General features: G+C 46.3%; 1 protein-coding gene and 1 non-coding gene across 2 annotated transcripts; one reads left to right on the forward strand and one right to left on the reverse strand.

Annotated features, from left to right (window-relative positions):
• Nucleotides 1-13,329: 13,329 nt before the first annotated feature.
• Nucleotides 13,330-13,412, reverse strand: trnal-uag (transfer RNA leucine (anticodon UAG)). The gene has a single exon. It is a non-coding gene; the product is annotated as a tRNA-Leu (tRNA).
• A 70-nt stretch (nt 13,413-13,482) lies between these two features.
• Nucleotides 13,483-13,842, forward strand: LOC137363462 (histone H2A-like; the record flags this gene model as incomplete). Its single annotated transcript, XM_068027287.1, has 1 exon — nt 13,483-13,842. A coding segment is annotated over exon 1 (360 nt), but the record flags the coding sequence as incomplete, so codon positions are not given.
• Nucleotides 13,843-24,286: the final 10,444 nt, after the last annotated feature.

Genomic DNA, 24,286 nt, shown 5'->3' on the forward strand with positions numbered 1-24,286 from the left:
CATTCTCTCACTAATTTCAAAAATGTTCTGTATTGCTGTTTTAGATTAGAGATACAGCACTGAAACAGGCCCTTCGGCCCACCGAGTCTGTGCCGAACATCAACCACCCATTTATACTAATCCTACACTAATCCCATATTCCTACCAAACATCCCCACCTGTCCCTATATTTCCCTACCACCTGCCTATGCTAGTGACAATTTATAGTGGCCAATTTACCAATCAACCTGCAAGTCTTTTGGCTTGTGGGAGGAAACCGGAGCACCCGGAGAAAACCCACGCAGACACAGGGAGAACTTGCAAACTCCACACAGGCAGTACCCGGAATCGAACCCGGGTCCTTGGAGCTGTGAGGCTGCGGTGCAAACCACTGCGCCGCCCTGCCAAAGTGTGTAACTGTACACTTCTCCCCATTATATTCCATCTCTCACATTCTTGCCCACATACTTAGTCTGTCTAAATCCCTTTTTTCCCCCTTTGCATCCTCCTCACAGTTTACTTTGCCACCTCACCTTATATCATCGGCAAACATGGATAACATGACATTCGGTCACCTCATCTAAGTCATTGATCCAGAATGTAAATAACTGAGTCCCGAGCACCAATCCTTGCAGTATCCAACTACTTACAGCTTTCCTGCCGAAAATGACTCGGTTACTCCTACTCTCTGTTTTTTGTCTGTTAACTACTACTCAATCTATACTAATATATTATCCCCAAATTGCATGGGACCTACATTGGTGTAATAACCACTTGTTTGATAACTTATTGAATGCTTTTTGAATATCCAAACAGACTACATCCACTGGTTCCCCTTATCTCCCCTGGCAGTTACAACATCAACATATTCTAATAATTTATCATTGACAATTTCCTTTTAATAAATCCATGTTGACTCTGACCAACCATATTCTGATATTCCACATCACCATTTACCATGTCTGTAATAATAGATTATAGCATATTCCCCATTGCTGATGTCAGGCAAACTGGCCTCTAGTTCTTTACTTTCTCTCTCGTTCCTTTCTTGAATAGTGTGGATATGTTTGTTACCCTCCAATTCACAGCTTCCAGAATCCAGGAATTGTTTCTTATAAGGAACGGGAATAGCTGTGGGAAAATGAATCTGAGTAATTCTATTCTGAGTCCACTGTATGATTCAGGTCAAATAATAATTATCAATAAAAAGGAGTAAAATCAGAGTTCAATTGAACTTTAATTTGAAGGAAATCAGCGTTGGAAATATGTTTATTCAAATTATACACTTCTTGCTTTGGGAAACAAAATTCCTTCGAGACAGCACCCAACTCAGTTCCTATCTTTCAGTTTCTCATCTGAGGAATTTAAGGAATGCCAAACTGTAATGGCTGGGAATCAAACCCGGGCACAGCTGCTTGGAAGGTCATTGACCTGAAACATTAACTCTGTTCTCTCTCCACAGATGCTGCCTGACCTGCTGAGTATTTCCAGCATTTTCTGTTTTTATTCCAGCTGTTTGGAAGGCAGCTATGCTCATTGCTCTAACAGCATCGCTCACATGGAGCAATACATTGAGTCTTTCTGTGGATTTTGGGACTGGGCCGCTGTCTTTCGGTCTCTGATGCTATAATCACAGCCCAGTATAATACTCAGCTCAGTTCCAGGTGTTTAAAACTGGTGAACTGAAAGGCGACATGATGTGTCAGGATGTTTCTGAACAGCAATAATCACAATTTTACAACACAGAAAGAGTTCATTTGAACAATTGTGCTGCTCTTTGAACGATCTATCCAATCAGTCCCACCTCCCTGTCATTTTAACATTGCCCTGTAATTTCCCCATCAAATAATGATCCAATTCCCTCAGGAAAGTTATTATTGAATCTGTTTTCACCTCCCTTTTCAAGCAGTACATTTCTGATCATCAGAACGCGTGTTAAAATATCACCTCATCTTCCCCTGATTCTTTTAACAATTCTGTGTCCATTGGTTACAGACCCTTCTGCCAGTGGGAACAGTTCCTCTTCAACCCATTAGAATGTAGAACACAACTATTAAATATTACATTAACATCTCTGCACCAAGAAGAACGACCCGAGATTTGCTACAAAAACAAGAAAAGCTGGAATCACTCAGCAGGTCTGGCAGCATCTGTGGAAAGAGAAGCAGAGTTAACGTTTCGGGTCAGTGACCCTTCTTCGGAACTGACAAATATTAGAAAAGTCACAGATTATAAGCAAGTGAGGTGGGGGTGGGGTAAGAGATAACAAAGGAGAAGGTGCAGATTGGACCAGGCCACATAGCTGACCAAAAGGTCACGGAGCAAAGGCAAACAATATGTTAATGGTGTGTTGAAAGACAAAGCATTAGTACAGATTAGGTGTGAATACACTGAATATTGAACAGCAGCAAGTGCAAACCTGAAAAAAAAACCTGAAAAAAACAGTGGGTAATCAAACTGAACAAACTAAGATGAAATGAAATAAATGCAAAAAAAGATAGTAAAAAATGTCAAAAAGAATGTACAAAAAAGGAAGAAAAAATAACTAAAAATGAAAGTAAAATGGGGGGCTGTCATGCTCTGAAATTATTGAACTCAATGTTCAGTCCGGCAGGCTGTAGTGTGCCTAATCGTTAGATGAGATGCTGTTCCTCGAGCTTGCGTTGATGTTCACTGGAACACTGCAGCAATCCCAGGACAGAGATGTGAGCATGAGGGCAGGGGGGAGTGTTGAAATGGCAAGCAACCGGAAGCTCAGAGTCCTGCTTGCGGACTGAGCGGAGATGTTCCGCAAAGCGGTCACCCAGTCTGCGCTTGGTCTCTCCAATGTAGCGGAGACCACACAGTGAGCAGCGAATACAGTATACTACATTGAAAGAAGTACAAGTAAATCGCTGCTTCACCTGAAAGGAGTGTTTGGGGCCTGGGATAGTGAGGAGAGGGGAGGTAAATGGGCAGGTATTACACCTCCTGCGATTGCAGGGGAAGGTGCCCTGGGACGGGGACGAGGTGGTGGGGGTAATGGAGGCGTGGACCAGGGTGTCGCGGAGGGAACGATCCCTTCGGAATGCTGACAGGGGAAGGGAGGGGAAGATGCGACTGGTAGTGGCATAACGCTGGAGGTGGGGAAAATGGCGGAGGGTGATCCTTTGGATATGGAGGCTGGTGGGATGAAAAGTGAGGACAAGGGGAACCCTGTCACGGTTCTGGGAGGGAGGGGAAGGGGTGAGGGTAGAGGTGCGGGGAATGGGTCAGACACGGTTGAGGGTCCTGTCAACCACAGTGGGGGGAAGTCCTCGGTTGAGGAAAAAGGAGGTCATATCAGAAGCACCGTCATGGAAGGTAGCATCATCAGAGCAGATGCGTCGGAGATGGAGAAACTTGGAGAATGGAATGGAGTCCTTACAGGAGGTAGGGTGTGAAGAACTGTAGTCGAGGTAGCTTTGCCATCCTTTCACGCATCTCTAGTGCCATTCTAATCAATCTCCTCTGCACTCTCTCTCAGGCCTTGATATCCCTGCTAAAATGTGGAACCTAGAATTAGACACAATGCTCCAGCTGAGGCCGATAACCAGTGAGATTTATAAAGGTTCAGCATAAACTCCTTGTTTGTGACCCGTATTCCTATTTCTGGTTTCTAACCCAGTGTCGGCTCTGAGCTGTTGAAACTGCCTGAATAAATATTTCCGCTCAACCTCGAGGCCGGAATGTGAGAAGCTGCTGAGAATAAGAGACCCTCGCAGCCAGGCGTCATTTCCCGGTGGATTTTTCAATAGAAACTGGGGCTGGAGAGAGTCTTTGGGAAATGTAATTCCTGAATGCAGTGAGAGAGTTTGTGATTGGTTGCAGATATAAAACTATTGTGACATCACTGCCAATCACCCAATCACAATCTTTACTTTCTCCCATCCCTCATTAGCAAAGAGCTGTGGGATTGTCTATTTAATCCGCACTCGGAAGGGGTTTGGTTTATTTCTGTTTCTGAAACTGAAAATGGTAAGGTCCCCCCACCAAGCTGAACTGAGGGGCTGGACCCCTGGGAAACCCCTCGAACTGTATCAGGAAAATTTTCATTTGCTGTAAATGTAAAAATGTAATTGGCATGACAAATGTGAAATGGAAGGGTTGTGAAGCAACCCATGATTGTATTGAAGGAAACTGATCTCCCTTGCAATGTTTGTATTTGTTGGTGCTGTTTGAAACTGTTTGGCAATGTATTTTTAACATATTTTTATCAATAACGTATATTATGGAAATAAAAAAAGAGAAGAAAGCAGCTCCTAAGAAAGGCGCCAAGAAAACCTTAAATAAACCGTCAACAAAGGGCGGCAAGAAGCGGAGGAAGGAGAGTTATTCCGTCTACATCTACAAAGTGATGAAGCAGGTTCATCCCGACACCGGCATCTCCTCCAAGGCCATGAGCATCATGAACTCGTTTGTGAACGATATTTTCGAGCGCATCGCGGGTGAGGCTTCCCGCCTGGCCCATTACAACAACCATCAGCTCCGGGTGATCCAGACCGCCGTGCGCCTGCTGCTGCCCGGGGCGCTGGCCAAGCACGCCGTGTCGGAAGGGACAAAGGCGGTGACCAAGTACACCAGCTCCAAGTAAAACTGCACAATGGACTGAAAAACATCCCAAACACAACGGCTCTTTTAAGAGCCACCAACAATCTCTGAAAAAGCTGCATCCGACATCTCTATGAAATCACTTTAAGACAATGTATAATATAATAACGATCCCACTGCTGTGTTTGTATCTCCTGTTATTAACCGAACACGAACCCATAATCTGATCACCCGCCTTCACTTTTTTTGCTTAAAGCTGCTCTTATTCTGTTTTTTCACAGCCCCTGAATGACCGCATTAACAGCTGATTTCAGCGGCAAGGATTAGACCTTAATCCCTTCACTGATTAATCATTTTATTAACAGCAACTCTCCGCAGTGTAACAGCCTGGGATGGGATTATTACAGAGCAAGTTAAGGGCCGTTTGAGGAGTTGATCCGGCTTCCTCTTTTCAGAGAAGGACACTGGGCTCTGATTGAAAACTAAACTGAGTATTTCACTTCAGGCCAATGCAGGCCCCACCCGGGACAGTTTGAAAGCGATTGTCGAATGAGTCACAATTTAAATAACATTTTACAAGTTGAATAAAACAAAATCAAGAGATGGGACTTTAAATCTTTGACTAAGGATGACATTTATTTTAATCCGCTCCTTTCCGACAATGAAATTGGCGGGCTTTTTGAAATTGACAAATTCTCTGCTTCTGATGTCGTGGCCGGTAAATCCCGCCCTCTTGTGTTGGTCAGTGACCTGATTGGTGAAGAAAATAGGCAAATAGAATTAAGTACCGACCATTGAGGAGAGTTCTCAGTCTTTAAGTAAAGTAAATGCTGCGTAAATTATCCATTTGTGAAAGTATTTGTGAGATTGTGGAAATGTCTGGAGGAAAGACCGGCGGGAAAGCTCGGGCCAAAGCCAAGTCTCGCTCCTCCCGGGCTGGACTGCAGTTCCCGGTGGGCCGTGTTCACAGGCTCCTGAGAAAGGGCAACTATGCTGAGCATGTGGGTGCTGGAGCCCGGGTCGATCTGACTGCTGTGCTCGAGTATCTGACCGCTGAAATCCTCGAGCTGGCCGGTAACGCGGCCCGGGACAACAAGAAGACCCGCATCATCCCCAGACACCTGCAGCTGGCCGTCCGCAACGAGGAGGAGCTCAACAAGCTGCTGGGAGGGGTGACCATCGCTCAGGGCGGGGTGCTACCCAAGAAAACCAGCGCTCAAAGCTCCCAGAAAATGTAAAGCAGACAAAATGTCATCTAATAAACCAAAGACTCTTTTCAGAGCCAGCCACAGTCTCTGAAAGGGCTGATTACTGTCTGATTCAAGCATGTCAGTAACAGAACAGAATAGGAACTATTTAAAATGCTTATGAGCAACTATTTCAGTGGCTTCTCACTGTCCCCCTGATCCCTGTGTGAAGGGGAATTACCAATAGTCTAATTTATTCCTTTCCACACCGAGTTTGAGTTATTGGTCCCTTAAGGATTGCTGAATGGAGTCTTCCACCGCCGGTTACAGATAAGAAGTGGGGGAAAAAATGACAGGTTAAAGCTGTGCGTAAAATAGCGCCAGGAATTTGTGGCGATAATAGCGGAATAAAGAAAGGTTTTTGAAGGTTGGTGGAAAATATTTTACGAACAACTTTAAATAGATTTTCCAGTAATTCGCTTTTTGCCGACACTGAAATTGGCGCCTTTTTCGAATTCAAACGTTCTGCCAATTTCGACAATTTAAGCCAATGATTTGCTGCATTTTCCCCAATTCGAGGCTCTGCGATTGGTTAAGAAATGCGAATGGGAAGAGGGTGACCAATCAGAAGTGAGCGCGGGCTCAAGCTGTGGGAATTCCAGGTCCCTGAATGATTGAGCTGAAACTGATCAGTTTCACAAACCCTGTCAGTTTCAGTGCAGGAAACACCGTCTCGGGGGAAATAACATCACAAGTGGGTCTGGTTCCAGTGACCGATTCAACGGTTGCTGCAAAATTCCCGGATTCCCTCATTGCAGCGAAATCATTTTGAAATTCTATGAAAACAATGAGTGATTCTGGAGGAGTGATGTGGCTTTTCACTGAGGGCATGTGTGGACTGGGGAAATAACTAACTGTAGAGTCTCGGGCACTGTTTACACAGCCCGTTTAGAAAATCAAATCCACTGCACATCCTTGCTGCAACTGAAATGTCAATTTCGGGGATTCCAGTTTTCTACCCGAACACAGCACAGATTTATTCCAGTCAGTTCTGAACAGCCTATCCCATCGGGATTTTCGTTTGTCTCTTTTACCTTGTTCACCTTCATTGCTTTCTATTTCCCTCCTGGTGTTTGATAAGGTATCTACCAAAACTCGTTTTCACAGCCACATCTCCTTCCTCAGTGATTGTCTGTGCTCCGTGACCTTTTGGTCAGCGATGTGGCCTGGTCCAATCTGCACCTTCTCCTTTGTTATCTCGAGCCCAACCCCCACCTCACTTGTTTATAATCTGTGACTTTTCTAATATTTGTCAGTTCCGAAGAAGGGTCACTGACCCGAAACGTAAACTCTGCTTCTCTTTCCACAGATGCTGCCAGACCTGCTTAGTGAATCCAGCATTTCTTGTTTTTGTTTCAGATTTCCAGCATCCGCAGTATTTTGCTTTTATATTAGCCTATCCCATCTCCCGTTTCCAGCTCACTGCTCTCTCTGTGAGACGGTGGGTGGCTCTTCGAAGAGTGTGTGTTTGCTGGAAAGGGTCGAGTTGTGCGGCCCTGCCGTTTCAGAGCGCACACCACATCCATGGCAGTGACCGTCTTGCGCTTGGCGTGCTCAGTGTAGGTGACCGCATCCCTGATCACATTCTCCAGGAAAACCTTCAACACCCCGCGAGTCTCCTCATAGATCAAACCCGAGATCCGCTTGACCCCGCCACGGCGAGCCAGGCAGCGGATTGCTGGTTTGGTGATGCCCTGGATATTGTCAGGAAGCACTTTGCGGTGCCGCTTTGCTCCGCCTTTGCCCAGTCCTTTCCCTCCTTTACCTCTGCCAGACTTTCTTTTATTAACTTCCAAAATATACTTTATTCATAAAAATCTGTAAAAAAAAAAATGCATTACAAAACAGTTCCAAAAAGCACCAAGTCAAACAATACAAAGAGTGGAAAGGAGATCAGTTTCCTTCAATCCAGGAGTGAGTTGCCTCACAACCCTTCCATTTCATTTCTCATGCCATGTACATTTGACAGCAAACAAATAATTTCTGGCTACAGTTCGAGGGGTTTCCCATGGATCCAGCCCCTCAGTTCACTATGGTGGGGGGACCTTACACTGTGGTCTTTCCCCATTGAGCCTTTGCTGCAGCTGCCCCAAGCTTTAGTGCGTCCCTCAGCACGTAGTCCTGGACCTTGGAATGTGCCAGTCTGCAACATTCGGTGGTGGACAACTCTTTGCGCTGGAAGACCAGCAAGTTTCGGGCAGAGCAAAGAGCATCTTTCAACGAATTGATAGTCTTCCAGCAGCAGTTGATGTTTATCTCGGTGTGCGTCCCTGGGAACAGCCCGTAGAGCACAGACTCCTGTGCTACAGAGCTGCTTGGGATGAACCTCGACAAAAACCATTGCATCTCTTTCCACACCTGCTTTGCAAAGACACATTCCAGAAAGAGGTGGGCAACCGTCTCTTCCCCACCACAGCCACCTCGAGGGCATTGTGCAGAGGGGGTGAGACTTCGGGCATGCAGGAAGGATCTGACGAGGAGGACTCTTCTCACCATCAGCCAACCTACATCTTGGTGCTTGTTTGAAAGTTATGGTGATGGGGCATTCCGCCAAATGACTTTGGAAGTCTGCTCGGGGAACCAACCGACAGGATCCACCATCTTCTTTTCCCGTAGGGCCTTGAGAACATTCCGTGCAGACCAGTGCCTGATGGATTGGTGGTCAAAGGTGTTTTTCCACAGAAACTTTTCCATGAAAGATAGGTGTTACAGCACAGTCCAACTGGATGGAGTGTTCCACGCAATATGACCAGGCCCATCCTTCGCAACACCGGGGACAGATAGAACCTCAGCATGGAGTGACACTTGGAGTTTGCGTACTGGAGGTCTACACACAGCTTGATACAGCCACACACAAAGGTAGCCATCAGGATGAGGGCGATGTTGGGTACATTTTTCCCGCCTTTCTCCAGAGGTTTGAACATCGTGTCCCTCGGGACCTGGTCCATTTTGGATCCCCAGATGAAGCGGAAAATGGCTCAGGTGATCACTACAGTGCAGGAGTGCAGTATGGGCCAGACCTGCACCACGTACAGTAACCTGACACAATGGAGAGAGATCGCTGCTCCCACATGTTCAGCTTATGTTGTACCCTGGCTACTCGTTCCTCCCAGGTTTTGGTGCACGCCCCGGCCCTTCCGAACCATACCCCAGCACCTTCAGGTCGGCTGCCCTAATGGTGAAGGGGACAAAGGATCGGTCAGCTGAGTTCCCACAGAACATGGCCTCGCTCTTGCTGTGTTTAACATTGGCTCCCGATGCCAGTTCAAGCTGGTCACAGATGCTCATCAGTCTGCGCACAGGCAGCGGGTTCAAGCAGAAAACGGCGACGTCATTCATGCACAGGGAGGTTTTAACCTGAGTGCCTCCACTGCCTGGGATTGTTACCCTTCTGATACTCGCATTCTTCTTAATAGACTCAGAAAAGGGTCCAATACAGCAAACAAACAAGACAGGGGAGAGAGGACAGCCCTGTCTGACTCCAGATGGGATTGAGAAACTTTCTGATTCCCACCCATTGATTGAGACTGCGCTACTGATGTTTGTGTAGACCAGTTTGATGCAATTGCAGATTCCCTCCCCAAACCCCATTTTGGAAAGTACGTCCATCATGTAGGTGTGCGATATCCTGTCAAAAGCCTTCTCCTGGTCCAGGCTGATGAGGCAGGTGTCCACCCTCCTGTCCCGTACATAGGTGATCGTATCCCTGAGTAGCGCGAGGCTATCAGAGATCTTCCTGCCTGGTATAGTACAGGTCTGATCAGGGTCAATCACCAACTCTAGAGCAGACTTGACTCGACAGGCGATGACTTTTGACAGAATCTTGTAGTCGATGTTAAGCAGTGAGATGAGCCGCCAATTTCTGATTTCTGCCCCCTCCCCTTGTAGATGAGGGTGATGATGCCTTTCCTCATGGATTCTAATATGCTGCCGGCCAGGACCATACTCTGGCATACTGCCAGACTTTTTTTTTAAATTTCCAAAATATACTTTATTCATAAAAATCTGTAAAAATTACATTCACAAACAGTTTAAAACAGCATCAAGTCAAAAAATACAAACAGTGCAAAGGTGATCAGTTTCCTTCTATACAATCACGAGTTGCCTCACAACTCTTCCATTTCATTGTCATGCCATATACATTTCTACATTTACAGCACACAAAATTTTCCCTATACGGTTCGAAGGGTTTCCCATGGATCCAGCCCCTCCGCTCAGCTTGGTGGGGGGACCTTACACCATGGTCTTTCCCCATTGAGCCTTTGCTGCGGCTGCCCCAAGCTTTAGTGCGTCCCTGCCCACGTTGTCCTGGTCCTTGGAATGTGCCAGTCTGCAACATTCGGTGTTGGACAACTCTTTGCGCTGGAAGAACAGCAAGTTTCGGGCAGACTAAAGGGCGTCTTTCACCGAATTGATAGCCCTCCAGCAGCAGCTGATGTTTGTCTCGGTGTGCGTCCCTGGGAACAGCCCGGAGAGCACAGACTCCTGTGTTATAGAGCTGCTTGGGATGAACCTCGACAAAAACCACTGCATCCCTTTCCACACCTGCTTTGCAAAGACACATTCCAGGAGGAGGTGGGCGACCGTCTCTTCTCCACCACAGCCACCATGATAATTCTTGCCTCAAATCAGTGCACAATAAAAGAGACTGATTTCGTCAGCTTCCTTTTTTTTGCAGGCCGCCCGGACCTGGCTGAGAAAGGCAGAGTGAGAGCAGGGAGGGGAGGAGACAAGAGTGAAGATTAAACAGAGAGCGAGAATGAAGGAGACACCCAGAGTGACAGACAGAGAGAGAACGGCACCTTATCTTTCAGCTCCACCTCCAGTTTCCTCCGGGCTGCCAATTTCAAACCCTTTATTAACAGTAGAACCGAAACCCAGCTCTCCACGCAAACCCTTCCAGACTCGACCTTCATAGTCAAGGCTTTCCTGAAAGCCGGAGCTTTTAAATATGATCCTGCTACAATTAACACTCAGTAATATTCCCACCAAAACACAATCCATTCTATAACAAGGAACCTCCTCAGTAACATCACCATTTCCACACACATCCGCTTTCAACAGTTTACAAACACCCTATTGCAGCTGTTTGGGGAATCTCCTGTGTTAAGATTGGAGTTGGAAAGCGGCCTTTACCCGGCAGTGTTATCGTCTCACACTGAATCTGCCAGACATCCTGTTCTCCTTATTGCGAGAGAGAAAGCACGGATTTAGGAAATGTTCATTTGAAATGATCTCTATTGAGAACGAGCCCGGCCGTGGGACAGGTATTCCAGTGCAAAGAGCTGTCGATGACCGAGTGTTGCAGACTGGCACATTCCAACATTCAAGACTATGTGCTGTGGGACGGCATTAAAGCTTGGGGAAGCCACCATGGAGTCTCAATAGAAAGGCGACAGACTGAGGCCCTAGTACAGCGAGAGGCTGGAACCTGTGTAAAACCGCTCGGGCTGTTTGCACCAGAGAATGTTTGATGTGTAATGTAAATACTGTAAATATAACCTGTGCAGGCAGGGATAGTGAGATACCTCATGTACATTATTGAAGGAAACTGATCTGTATTGTACCTTATGTAATATTAAAATTGAACTGCTTTGCAATGTAATTGCACAAATTATATGAATAAATTACATTTTGTGCAATAGAAAGCAGCTTTCCTGTCAACACACACCTTGTCTCAGGGCACAACTTTCCTGTGATCTTGTCACACCCAACTTCGCTCTATATCTTCTGACACACACACTTTACAGTCTGTCATTTCCAAAAACAAGCATTCTAAAATCAAAAGACCTTTTGTTTATTTCTCCTTTCTTTTCATTTCTCCTCTATTCTTCTCAATCACTCCCTTCAACAGTCCTATTCAGATCAAGGTGGAATGTGAATAGTGTCACAACTCACCTCTGACACTATTATTACCCTTCTCTTCTCTTGTCTTATTCAATGGGAGAGTTTTATTCACCAGTCTGTTGCTGTTTTACACTCTTGCCATACCATCTGGTATTGCATCCATCTGAATTATGTGCTTTCATGGCCTTATATTTCTTTTCCACTTCTGGATGATTTGTTTGCTTCAGTTCCATTCAACCAGGCTGGACCACAGGGAAGCTTAGAACAAAGAACAGTACAGCACAGGAACAGGCCATTCGGCCCTCCAAGCCTGCGCCGATCTTGATGCCTGCCTAAACTGACACCTTCTGCACTTCCGTGGCCTATATCCCTCTATTCCCTTCCTATTCATGTATTTGTCAAGATGTCTCTTAAACGTCGCTATCGTATCTGCTTCCACCACCTCCCCTGGCAGCAAGTTCCAGGCACTCACCACCCTCTGTGTAAAACACTTGCCTCGCACATCCCCTCTAAACTTTGCCCCTCGCACCTTAAACCTATGTCCCTTAGTAACTGACTCTTCCACCCTGGGAAAAAGCTTCTGACTATCCACTCTGTCCATGCCGCTCATAACTTTGTAAACCTCTATCATGTCGCCCCTCCATCTCCGTCGTTCCAGTGAAAACAATCTGAGTTTTTCCAACCTCTCCTCATAGCTAATGCCCTCCAGACCAGGCAACATCCTGGTAAACCTCCTCTGTACCCTCTCCAAAGCCTCCACGTCCTTCTGGTAGTGTGGCGACCAGAATTGCACGCAATATTCTAAGTGTGGCCTAACTAAGGTTCTGTACAGCTGCAACATGACTTGCCAATTTTTATACTCTATACCCCGACCGATGAAGGCAAGCATGCCGTATGCCTTCTTGACTACCTTATCCACCTGCGTTGCCACTTTCAGTGACCTTTGCCTTGGGTGGGTCCACGTTGATCCATTACATTCAGAATCACCTCCTTGAAATAACTCCATAGTACAACGACAGTAACCACACAGAATCTGCTTCAAACACTCCTCCACATTTTATCTGTTCTGACTGTCAACACCTCCAGCTCTTTTGTTTAAGTGGAACCCATCAGGTTTGTATAGGCTCCTTCTATTCTGAAAGCTGTAGCACTGGTTCAGGGAATTCAGCCCTGTTTCCCTCCTCTCAAGGCTCAGCCATGCTTGATCTGCGTGGTATTTTGCTTTTATTGCAACGTTACAAGACCTCCAATCCTCTGGAAAACGATGGTCAGACCTTCCACTATTTCTTCCCTGGCTTCATTCAACAGCCTGGGGTACATTTCATCTGGTCCTGGTGATTTATCCACATTCAAGGATGCTCATCGAATTAAGACTTCCTCTCTCCTTTGGTTATCACGTCGAGTACTTCACACTCCTCCTCCTTCATAACAATATCTGCATCACCCCCTCATTTGAGAAGACAGTAAGGTAATCATTAAGGATATTGGCAACATCTTCCACCCCGATACAAAGGTTACATTTTTGATCTTTCATGTGCCCTGCTGTTTGCTTAGTTGCCTCTGACTCGAATGTTTTGATGCAACATCTTTGGGTCCATTGTTATTTTGCTTGTCCATGTTCTTTCCTGTTCTCTCTTTGCTCTTCACCGCTGCTCCCAAACGCATCCAGTGCAGTCAAAACGCAAGGTGTCAGAAGTGGGATTCGAACCCACGCCTCCAATGGAGACTGCGACCTAAACGCAGCGCCTTAAACCGCTCGGCCATCCTGATCGCCCACTGGCTACCATTAATGCTAAGGAAATTATTCATTCTTTGTGAAAGTATTTGTGAGATTGTGGAAATGTCTGGAAGAGGAAAGACCAGCGGGAAAGCTCGGGCCAAGGCCAAGTCTCGCTCCTCCCGGACTGGACTGCAGTTCCCGGTGGGCCGTGTTCACAGGCTCCTGAGAAAGGGCAACTATGCTGAGCGTGTGGGTGCTGGAGCCCCGGTCTATCTGGCTGCTGTGCTCGAGTATCTGACCGCTGAAATCCTCGAGCTGGCCGGTTACGCGGCCCGGGACAACAAGAAGACCCGCATCATCCCCAGACACCTGCAGCTGGCCGTCCGCAACGACGAGGAGCTCAACAAGCTGCTGGGAGGGGTGGCTATCGCTCAGGGCGGTGTGCTGCCTCATATCCAGGCCGTGCTGCTGCCCAAGAAAACCAGCACTCGAGCTCCCAGAAAAAGTAAAGCGGCCAAAATGTCATCTCAGAAACCAAAGGCTCTTTTCAGAGCCACCCACAGTCTCTGTGAAAGGACTGGTTACTGTCAGGAGGGAATCAGTGATGGAGTTATTGTAACAGTGGATTGACCTGTTTCACATCTGTCCAGGTGTGTTTTCAGTTCCCTCTCTGGATTTCGCTCTGTTTCTCTGCTCACACATCTCCCCCTCTAGTTAAGTGAAGAACTGAACTACAGGGTGTCAGAATCAACAATTTAATAAATCCCACTGCCTTCGATTTGATAAATCCCGAGATTATCCCGGTACATTAACGGGAACTGGTTCGGAGCTGATTAATTAATTTAATAATGGAAGTGTCCGGGTTAATTCTCTGTTTTTCATTTGGACAGTTTGAATTGTGTTTTTTTTTTTCTCTCCGGTGATCTGAGCGCCGCTTCTCAATGAGAATCTGCTCCCAGAACAGAGTAAATGCAGGAAGAAAGAAGCCATTCTCGGGCTGTGTGTTTCTCTCCCAACCTGATCTGTTAAGACCGCACTGTTCCCAGAGGACGGAATCAGTGAGAGTTGTGCACACACAGGAGCTGAGTCCATTGCAGCGCTTTAATATGTGCCTTCTCCCCGGCCCTCCCTATTCTCCGGACACAGAGCTGTCTGTTTCCCCCGGCGGCGGGATAGAGTCGGGGATTCTCTCCCCGCAGTGTCAGGGTCTGCAACCTCGGGGAACTGGCGGTTTCAGTCAGAGTGACCGAGCTGCCTTACAGGACTCTCCCCCTGAATTTGTGAACTGAGACTACACCGAACACATCTCCAGTTAGAGTGAGGGCCGGACATCCTTCTGTTTTATTACAGAGAGTGGGGAAAGGGCTGGGTGGAGGGGATGTCAGCGAGTCACCAGTGATCCTGGATTGACTCCAAATCATTTCCATGTGGAATCTGCAGGCGGGGCCGGGACAGGGATCATTTGATCAGGGGATCAGCTCTTTCCTGAGAGATGTGGGTGGCTCTGAGAAGAGCCTTTGTGTTCAGATGTTTACAAGTTTCCCGCGCTCTTTCACTTCTTTCCAGACCCTGCTTTCTGAGCCTTCGCTGCTTTCGGCTTGACCTTGCTCTTCCATGTCTGCACTTTCTTCAGCGCCTTTCCGCCCGCCGCACTCTTGCCTTTTTTGACCTTCTTCGCAGGAGACTTTTTCTGAAGCACTGCTTTCTTCACCGCCTTATTTGGCGTTGCCGCCGCCTTGCTGCTCGTTTTCTTGGCTGTTACTTCCTTTGTTGTCACTTTCTTGGCTGCTGGTTTCTTCACCAATGATTTCTTGTCTGCTGGTTTCTAACGAAGGATTTATTGTCTGCTGGTTTCTTCACTAAAGATTTCTTAGCTGCTGGTTTCTTCACTAAAGATTTCTTGTCTGCTGGTTTCTTCACTAAAGATTTCTTGGCTGCTGGTTTCTTCATGAAATATTTCTTGTCTGCTAGTTTCTTCATGAAAGATTTCTTGTCTGCTGGTTTCTTCACTAAAGATTTCTTATCTGCTGGTTTCTTCACTAAAGATTTCTTGGCTGCTGGTGTCTTCGCTAAAGATTTCTTGGTTGCTGGTTTCTTCACTAAAGATTTCTTGTCTGCTGGTTTCTTCACTAAAGATTTCTTGTCTGCTAGTTTCTTCACCTTCTTTCCCACTTTTCCCTGGGTTTTCCTTCTTGCTGATTTTTTAAGGAGCCGGAGGCTCCCTGTCCCTTGCTCTGCACCAGGGAGCCTTTGTTCACATTCCTCTTGATACTTTGCTTGATCTGGGTCCTGAGCTTCTCCACATCGACACCGCTGCTACCCAGAGCCTTCTTGATGGCGGCCAGGGACATCCCCTTGCGATCGCTGAAAGCTGGCACAATCTTGAGGATCTGTTCTCCCAACGGGAGACCGGCTGGCTTGTTCCGGGGAGCCGCCTTCTTCTTCTTGGGGGTCTTGACTTGGGCGGCGGCGGCGGCTGGAGGAGCCGTTTGGGCTGCTGCACTGTCGGTCATGTCCGGGACTCTGCACAAATTCTCACTGTCAGTGTGAACTGGATCAGAAATAAAGCCGGTGATGGTGGCACAGAGCAACTTCAAGGCAGAGAGAGGACGGGGCGGAGACAAGCTGCTGTCAGCTCTCGGCTCCTGCTGTCTCTCTGTGTTTCTCTCTCCTCACAAACTCTACAATTCCATTGAAATTCAGAGACTCCAGACTTCCAGACTAGATCTTTCCTGTCTCTCACTCCAGTATGTTTGCTGTTGAAAAGCTTTCACTAGGATTGAGGACTCCATTTTCCATTTAACCTGGTTTTATTGCTGCACTGACCGCCCTCTCTCACCCCTCGCTGACATGTTCTCTACTTTTCAACTGAAATCTTGAAATTAAAAAAAATGATCCCGAATTCCCACTTTGGGGTTGAGCAGGGAGCAGGGCGGTTCTTTGACTGGAAAATCATTTGATTTTACACAAGAATGACTCTGAAATCCGGCGATGAGAGCGGACCCACAAACACAGTGGCTTCAGACTAACCCGCCCTCCCCTTTAATACAATCTCTCTTCCACAATATTCACATCTGCATATTCACAGGACAAACTGTTCCCTGAATGTCGAGTTCCCAGGACAGGTTTTCCCCTCCGCTCGGTCTGTGCTGCGGATTCTCGGGGGTGAGTTGTATTTTCTCAGCTCAGTCAGTGTTAAACAGTCTGGGGCCGGCGCTCCGAATATTGTCTGTTAACCAGAGTCCGCTGCAAGAGCCAATCACAGTTGTGACTTTTTTTATTCGTTCATGGGATTTGGGTGTGAGTCCAGAACCAGGGGTCATAATCTAAGGATACGGGGTAAACCTTTCAGGTTGTCCTTTCTCTCTCTGCCCCTCTCTCTGCCGACACCCACCCCCGGTCTCCTCTCTCCCTCTTACTCTCCTCTCTCTCTCTCCCTCTCTCTGACAGTTGCAGAGAGCGAGAACTCTCAGCTTTATGGTTAGTCTTTTTTAAAAAATCGCAGCCGTCAGTTTCACAGCTGACAGGTGCTTTGAGCAGAGACAGCACTTCCGAAACTCGGACAAGCTCGGGTTTTTCTGGAGGGCTTTTAAATGAAATCAGAACTGCCGGAAAGCTCCGAACTTGTCCGAGGTTCTGAAACGTTGTCTCTGCTCTCAGGACCTGTCAGCTGTGAAACTGACGGCTGAGATTTGATTGAAAGTCAGACTGGTCTGGAAGAAGAAGCCAATGGGAAATTTTTCATCCCTGAAATTATCAGTCACGGACCGAACTGTTTTAACGTGGACACTGGTGTACATGTACAGACATGTTGCCAACCCCTGTTCATCACACAGACTTACCAATCACACACTGATCAACGCCAACAAATAATTTGACTTTTTTATTGAAGACTGACAATACTATATACAATTTACAGGAGAGTATTACAGGCACATCTTACCGGGGATCATCCCATCTCCTACTCTGTCACATACTGTATGACATCACTTCCTGAAGTGATGATGCACACACGAGTTACCAATTCCTTGAAACAAAGAGTAGGCATAAATGGGCCATTTTCTCATTGGCAGGATGTGACTGGTGGAGTGCCACAAGGATCAGTGCTTGGGGTTCAATTATTTACTATCTATATTAATGACATGGAGGAGGGGGCAGAGTGTAATATATCCAAATTTGCTGATGATACAAAAATAGGTAGGGCATGTTGTCATGAAGACATAAGGAATCTCCAAGGGGATATAGATAGGTTGAGTGAGTGGGCAAAAACTTGGCAGATGGAGTTTAATGTAGGAAAGTGTGAGGTCATACACTTTGGTAGGAAGAATCAAAATGCAGACTATTATATAAATAGACAGAGACTCCAAAAAAGAGGGATCTGGGTGTTCTTGTGATTGAAACACAAAACGTTAGCATGCAGGTGCAGCAAGTAATTAAGAGGGCAAATGGAATTTTGGCCTTTATTGCTAGGGGGCTGGAGTTTCAAAATAGGGAAGTCTTGTTAAAGCTGTACAGGGTGTTGGTGAGGCCACACCTGGAGTGCTGTGTACAGTTTTGGTCCCCGTATTTAAGAAAGGATATATTGGCATTGGATACAGTCAAAAGAGATTCACTCGGCTGATTCCTGGGAGAAAGGGGTTGACTTATCAAGAATGGCTAACAAGTTAGGCCTTTATACATTAAGGTTTAGAAGAATAAGGGTGATCTTATTGAAATGTATAAGATTCTGAGGGGGCTTGACAGGGTAGATGTTTCCACTAGTGGGGGAATCTCAAACTAGGTGACATAGTTACTGAATAAGGGGACAGTCATTTAAAACTGAGATGCAAAGGAATTTCTTCTCTCAGAGGGTAGTGAATGTCTGGAATTCTCTACCCAGAGAGTTGTGGAGGCTAAATCACTGAAAGCATTTAAAGAGGAGGTAGATAGATTTTTGAAATATTGGGGAGTTGAGGGCTATGAGGAGCTGGCACGAAAGAGGAGTTGAGGTCTGGGGCAAATCATCCCTGATCTTATTAAATGGTGGGGCAGGCTTTGGGGACTGAATGGCCGACTCCTGCTCCTATTTCTTATGTTCTTATAAGGGGGCTACAAAGAGATGTAGATCGGTTAAGTGAGTGGGCAACAACCTGGCAAATGGAGTAAAATGTGGGAAAGTGTGAAATTGTCCACTTTGGCGGGAAGAATAAAAAAGAAGCATATTATCTAAATGGTGAGAGATTGCAGAGCCCTGAGATGCAGAGGGATCTGGGTGTCCTCGTGTATGAATCGCACAAGGTTAGTATGCAGGTAAAGCACGTAATTAGGAAAGCTAATAGAATGCTCGTGTTTATCGCGAGGGGAATTGAATACAAAAGTAGGGAGGTTATGCTTCAGCTATACAGGGCATTGGTAAGACCATATCTGGAGTACTGTCCACAGAACTGGTCTCCTTATTTAAGGAAGGATGTGAATGCATTGGAGGCAGTTCAGAGAAGGTTTACTGGACAAATACCTGGAATGGTGGGCTGTCTTACAAGGAAAAATTGGACAGGCTTGGCTTGTATCCACCAGATTTTAGAAGAGTAAGAGGCAACTTGATTGAAACACATAAGATCCTGAGGGTCTTGACAGGGTGGATGTACAAAGGATGTTTCCTCTTGTGGGAGAATCTAAAATTAGGGGTCACTGTTTAAAAATATGGGGTCGCCCATTTAAGACAGAGATGAGGAGAATTTTTTTCTCTTAGAGGGTTGTGAGTCTTTGCAGTTCTCTTCTTCAAAACGCAGTGGAAGCAGAGTCTTTGAATATTTTTAAGGCAGATGTAGATAGATTCTTGATAAGCAAGGGGGTGGTCAGGGGTAGCTGGAAATGTGGGTCATCAGTTCAGCTATGAAATTATTGAATGGCGGAGCAGGCTGGAAGGGCCCAGTGGCCTACTCCTGCTCCTAATTCATATGTTCGTATGCTTGTATGTTTGTATAAAGCCCAAGATGCCATATATTTTACTACTACTCTCTCAATATGCCCTGCTACCTTCAAAGATCGATGCACATGCATCCCCAGGTCCCTCTGTCCCTGAACACTCTTTAGAACTGTGCCATTAAGGATACATTGCCTCTCCCTATTCCTTCTGTCAAAATGCATCACCTCACACTTAACAGTATTAAATTCCATCCGTCACCTCTCTGCTCATTCTGCTAGCCTATCTATTGCCGATTGCAGGCGGTTCATATCATCCTCACTGTTTGCCTCACCTCCAAGTTTGGTACTGTCAGCAAATTTTGAGATTCTGTTCCGTATTCCAAGATCCACATATTTTATACATAGCAAGAAAAGCAGTGATTCCAGCACTGACCCTCGGGGAACACCACCGTCGACCATCCCCGAGTCTGAAAAGAAACCTTTTACTACAACTAGCTTGTTTCTGCCCTTAATCCAATTTTTTAACCAATTGGACACTGACCCTCCTATTCCATGAGCCTCAATTTTGTTAACCAGCCTTTTATGTGATGCCTTATCAAATGCTTTCGTAAAATCCATAGAAACAACATCCACTGCATTTCCTTCATCAAACTTCTCTGCTCCTTCATCAAAAAATTCAATTAGATTAGTGAAGCATGATCTGCCTTTTACAAATCCATGCTGGATATCCTTAATTAACTCAAACCTCTCTAAATGTCCATTGATATTTTCCCTGATTATCATTTCTGAAACCTTACCCAGCATTGATGTTAAATTAACTGGCATGGAGTTGCTTGGACTGTCCTTACACCCTTTCTTGAATAAGGGTGTCATTTGCCACTCTCCAATCCCCTTATCCAGGGAAGATTGGAAGATTATGGCAAGCCCTTCCTGGAGGAGTCTAGACATGCAAGGACTCAACTACCAGCAAGCGTAAAAAGCAAGACCCAGGCTCAGGGCCTTCAGTTTCCCCTGGAGGGGAGTCGGAGAGGCAGCGGATCCTGTGAGGAACCACAGTTCAGGAAAGATGAGAAGGTCATTGTGAGGGGACAGAGGAGATTAAGTTCAAGGTTTCCCAGCTTATAAGCAAGTGCAGAGACAAGGAACGGTGCTGGGGCAAATAATAGGAAGCTGTGATCGGTTGGAAGGCAGGAGTGATTAAATGACAGAAGAGATGATGGTGCAAGGCAAAAGTCAGGGAAACAACAAGTAACATTTGGCCGGCACAGATACCAGGAGTGGGGTTTGAACACACACAGACATATATTCATTGGATTTTAAGTCCAACACCTTAACCACTCAGCCCTCCTGGTTCATTCACCTGTTGCTGAAAATGAAATTTAATGTGATCCGGGTGACATCTGGCCTTTTACAATATACAATTATGACTCCTCTCCCATGCTAAATTGGACCCTTCATTACTTATGAACCTCAATTGGATCACCCCTCAATCTAGGTTTCTCTGAGGTGCAGGGTTCCAACTCTTTTAGTCTAACTTGATAACGAAGATGTCTTACACTGGGAATTAGTTTAATGTCTCTCCTCTGCACCCTGTCAAAAGCCTCAATAGCACCCATCATGTGAGGAGACCAAGACTGGATACAATATTCCAAGTGAGGCCTGACCAAGGTTTCATAAAAGGACAAATTCCGGACATCTCAGATACTGAAGGAGTCCGTGTCCAGAAGCAGCAAGACCTGGACAACATTCAGGCTTGGCCTGCAAAGTGGCAAATAACATTCACACCACATAAGTACCAGGCAATGACCATCTCCAACAAGAGAGAATGTAACCATCTCCCTTTGACGTTCAACAGCATTACCATCGCTGAATCCCCCCCACCATCAACATCCTGGGGGTAACCATAGACACAAGCTTAACTGGACCATTCATATAAATACTGTGGCACCAAAGGTAAAACAGACAGTGAGAATTCTGCAATGAATAATTCAGCTCTCGGCACGAGGTGAAATGCTCATTAGGAGAGCTGGAAAAATGGACTGGTCAGGTGTGCAGAAAAGTGGCAAATGGAATTCAACTTGGAGAAGTGTGAGGTGATGCCTTTGGTGAGGTCAAACACGGCAAAGGAATACACAATTAATGGGTGAATACTGAGAGGTCTAGAGGAAGTGAGGGACCTTGAAGTGAATGTCCTCAGATCCCTGAAAGTAGCAGGACAGGTTGATAAGTTGGTTGAGAAGGCTTATGGAATCCTTTCCTTTATTAGCCGAGGTATAGAATATCAGAGCAGGGAGGTTATGCTGGAACTGTATCAATCATTAGGTAGGCCACAACTTCAGTTCTGTGTGCAGTTCTGGTCACCTCATTACAGAAAGGATGTAATTGCACTCGAGAGGTTACAGAGGAGATTTACGAGGATGTTGCCAGCTCTGGAAAAATGCAACGATGAGGAAAGATTGGATCGGCTGGGGTTGAATAGAGGAGGCTGAGGGGAGATTTGATTGAAATGTATAAAATTGTGAGGGGTCTGGATAGAGTGGATGGGAAGGGTCTATTTACCTTAGCAGGGAGGTCAATGACTCAGGGGCATAGATTTAAAGTGATTCGTTGAACGATTAGAGGGGAGATGAGGAACCGTTTTATCACCCAGAGGGTGCGAGGGGTCTGAAACTCACTGCCGATAAGGGTAGTTGAGGCAGAAACCCTCAACTCATTTAAGAGGAGTCTGGATGTGCACCTCAAGTACCTGAACCTGCAGGGCTACGGTCCAAATGCTGGACAATGGGATTCCGCTGGGTTGCCCGATTTTTGGCCTTCCTGTGCTGTAAACTTTCTATGTTCAATGATTCTATGCAGAGACAATGGGCCGAATAGCCTCCTTCTGCACTGTAATAATTTGGTGATTTTTGACTCTCCAAAACTTGTCCACCATCTACAAGGCACAAACCAGGATGAGTGCAGCTCCAACAATACTCTAGAAACTCGACACTGTTCGGGACAAAGCAGCTGCCTTGATTGTCACCCCATTCACCACCTTAAACATTCACTCCCTTCACCGCTGACGCACAGTGGCAGTAGTGTGTACCATCTGCCAGATGCACTGCTGCAACTCACCAAGGCTCCTTCAAAAACACCTTCCAAACCGAAGACCTCCACCACCTTGAAGGACAAGGGCTGCAGATGCATGGAAACACCACCATCTGCAAGTTCCCCTTCAAGTCACACACCATCTGATCTGCAACAATATCGCTGTTCATTCACTGATGTTGGGTCAAAATCCTGGATCTCCCTTCCTAACAGCACTGTGGGTGTACCTACACCACATGGAGTGCAGCAATTCAAGAAGGCAACTCACCGCCATCTTGTCAAGGACAATTAGGGATGGGTAACAAATTCTGGCCTTGCCAGTGTCGCTCACATCCCATGAAAGAATATGCCCCATCTTACATGCAATTATCCTCTGAATGCAGCCCAACCCCCTATTTGCTCCAGCTATCACTTCACAGCATTGCTGCTGTACCTTTCGAGATCTGTGCACCCGAACAACCAAATCTCTGCTCAAAATTATTTTCTTTTTTCCACCTACTTTAATGTTTTTCCCTGAAGGGTGTATGAATGTTGAACATTCGCCCTGTTCACATGAATAACACTGCACTTACCCAAATTAAACATCATTTACCAGTCCTGAACCCAATCTCCCAACACATTAAGATCAGCCTGAAACAGTCGAGCATCGTCTGCAGTCTGAACACTCGCACAGATCTTCAAATCATCTGTAAATTTACAGATGGTGCCCCCTTCACCTACATCCAGATCATTAATATAAATAATAAAGAGCAACAGACCCAACACCGATCCCTGTGGGACACCACTGGTAACTGGTCTCCAAACAGATCCAGATCCATCTGTAACTACTTTCTGCCTACGTCGTGCCAGTCAGTTCCCAATCCAGATCAATATATTACCACTGATACCAGGGACTTTAATCTTATAGAGAAGCCTCTTGTGTGGAACCTTTTCAAAATCTTTTGGCTGAGATCCGCTAATTGAGCACAGGCCGGGGATGAGGCCTAAGCCTGTCCTGCTCTGTGTGTGGGTCTCAGGAAGGCACAAGGTGAGATCAGCTCACTGAGCACAGGCCCTTCCTGCTCTATATAGTGCTCAGTACCTCACCAAATGAGAATAACTAACACACCACAGGCCAGGGAGCCTCGGCCCATCCTCCCCTGATTGTGGTTCAGTGCCAACCAGGTCAGATCAGCTAATTCAGCACAGGCTGGAGATGGAAGCTGGATCTTTCCTGCTCTGGGGGCTCCGTACCATACCAGGTGTGATGAAGTAAAATACCACAGGCCGGGGATGGAGCCTGGGACTTTCCTGTTCTGTGTGGGGCTCTGTACAACACCGTGTGAGATGAACTATCATCCCTCAGGCTGAGGAAGGAGCCTGGGCCCATTCTGTTCTGTGTTGCTCCTACAACATTGGGTGAGTTCAGTTAACTCAACACAGGCCATGAATACAACCAGACCCTTTCCTGCTCCATGTGGCTCAGTATCACACCAGGTGGCATCAGCTAACACAGCACAGGCTGGGGCTGGGGCTGGAGCCTGGGCTCGCCCTGCTCTGTGGGCTCAGTAACAACCCGTAAGATGAACTTTTTTCAAAAGACTTCAGTGTATTTAACTCTGTGTCCAACACTGTGTTTATAAAGAGTGTAATTTATTGACTGGTCTCTTGGATCTTGGAGCAAACAGGGTGACAGACAGAGGTCTGTGTGCAGAGGGTTTGGGGGTGAGCTCTGATTCCTAACCTTTTCTGGATTGTGAGGAATAAAGAATGAATGAGAGAGAGAGAATGTGGGAGAAGGGATGATAGAAGAATTTGTCCGTGAACCTGATTAAAAGTGGCTCAAACGCAAAATAATATGAAGATATCAAGAGCGGAACATTAACATAATCTGAGTTCCGCGATCTGGTCGGGTCCCATTCCCCTCAAGTGAGGAATGAACGGGTGGGGAAAT

Source organism: Heterodontus francisci, unplaced genomic scaffold (assembly GCF_036365525.1).
Source record: "Heterodontus francisci isolate sHetFra1 unplaced genomic scaffold, sHetFra1.hap1 HAP1_SCAFFOLD_61, whole genome shotgun sequence".
Lineage (NCBI taxonomy): Eukaryota > Metazoa > Chordata > Chondrichthyes > Heterodontiformes > Heterodontidae > Heterodontus > Heterodontus francisci.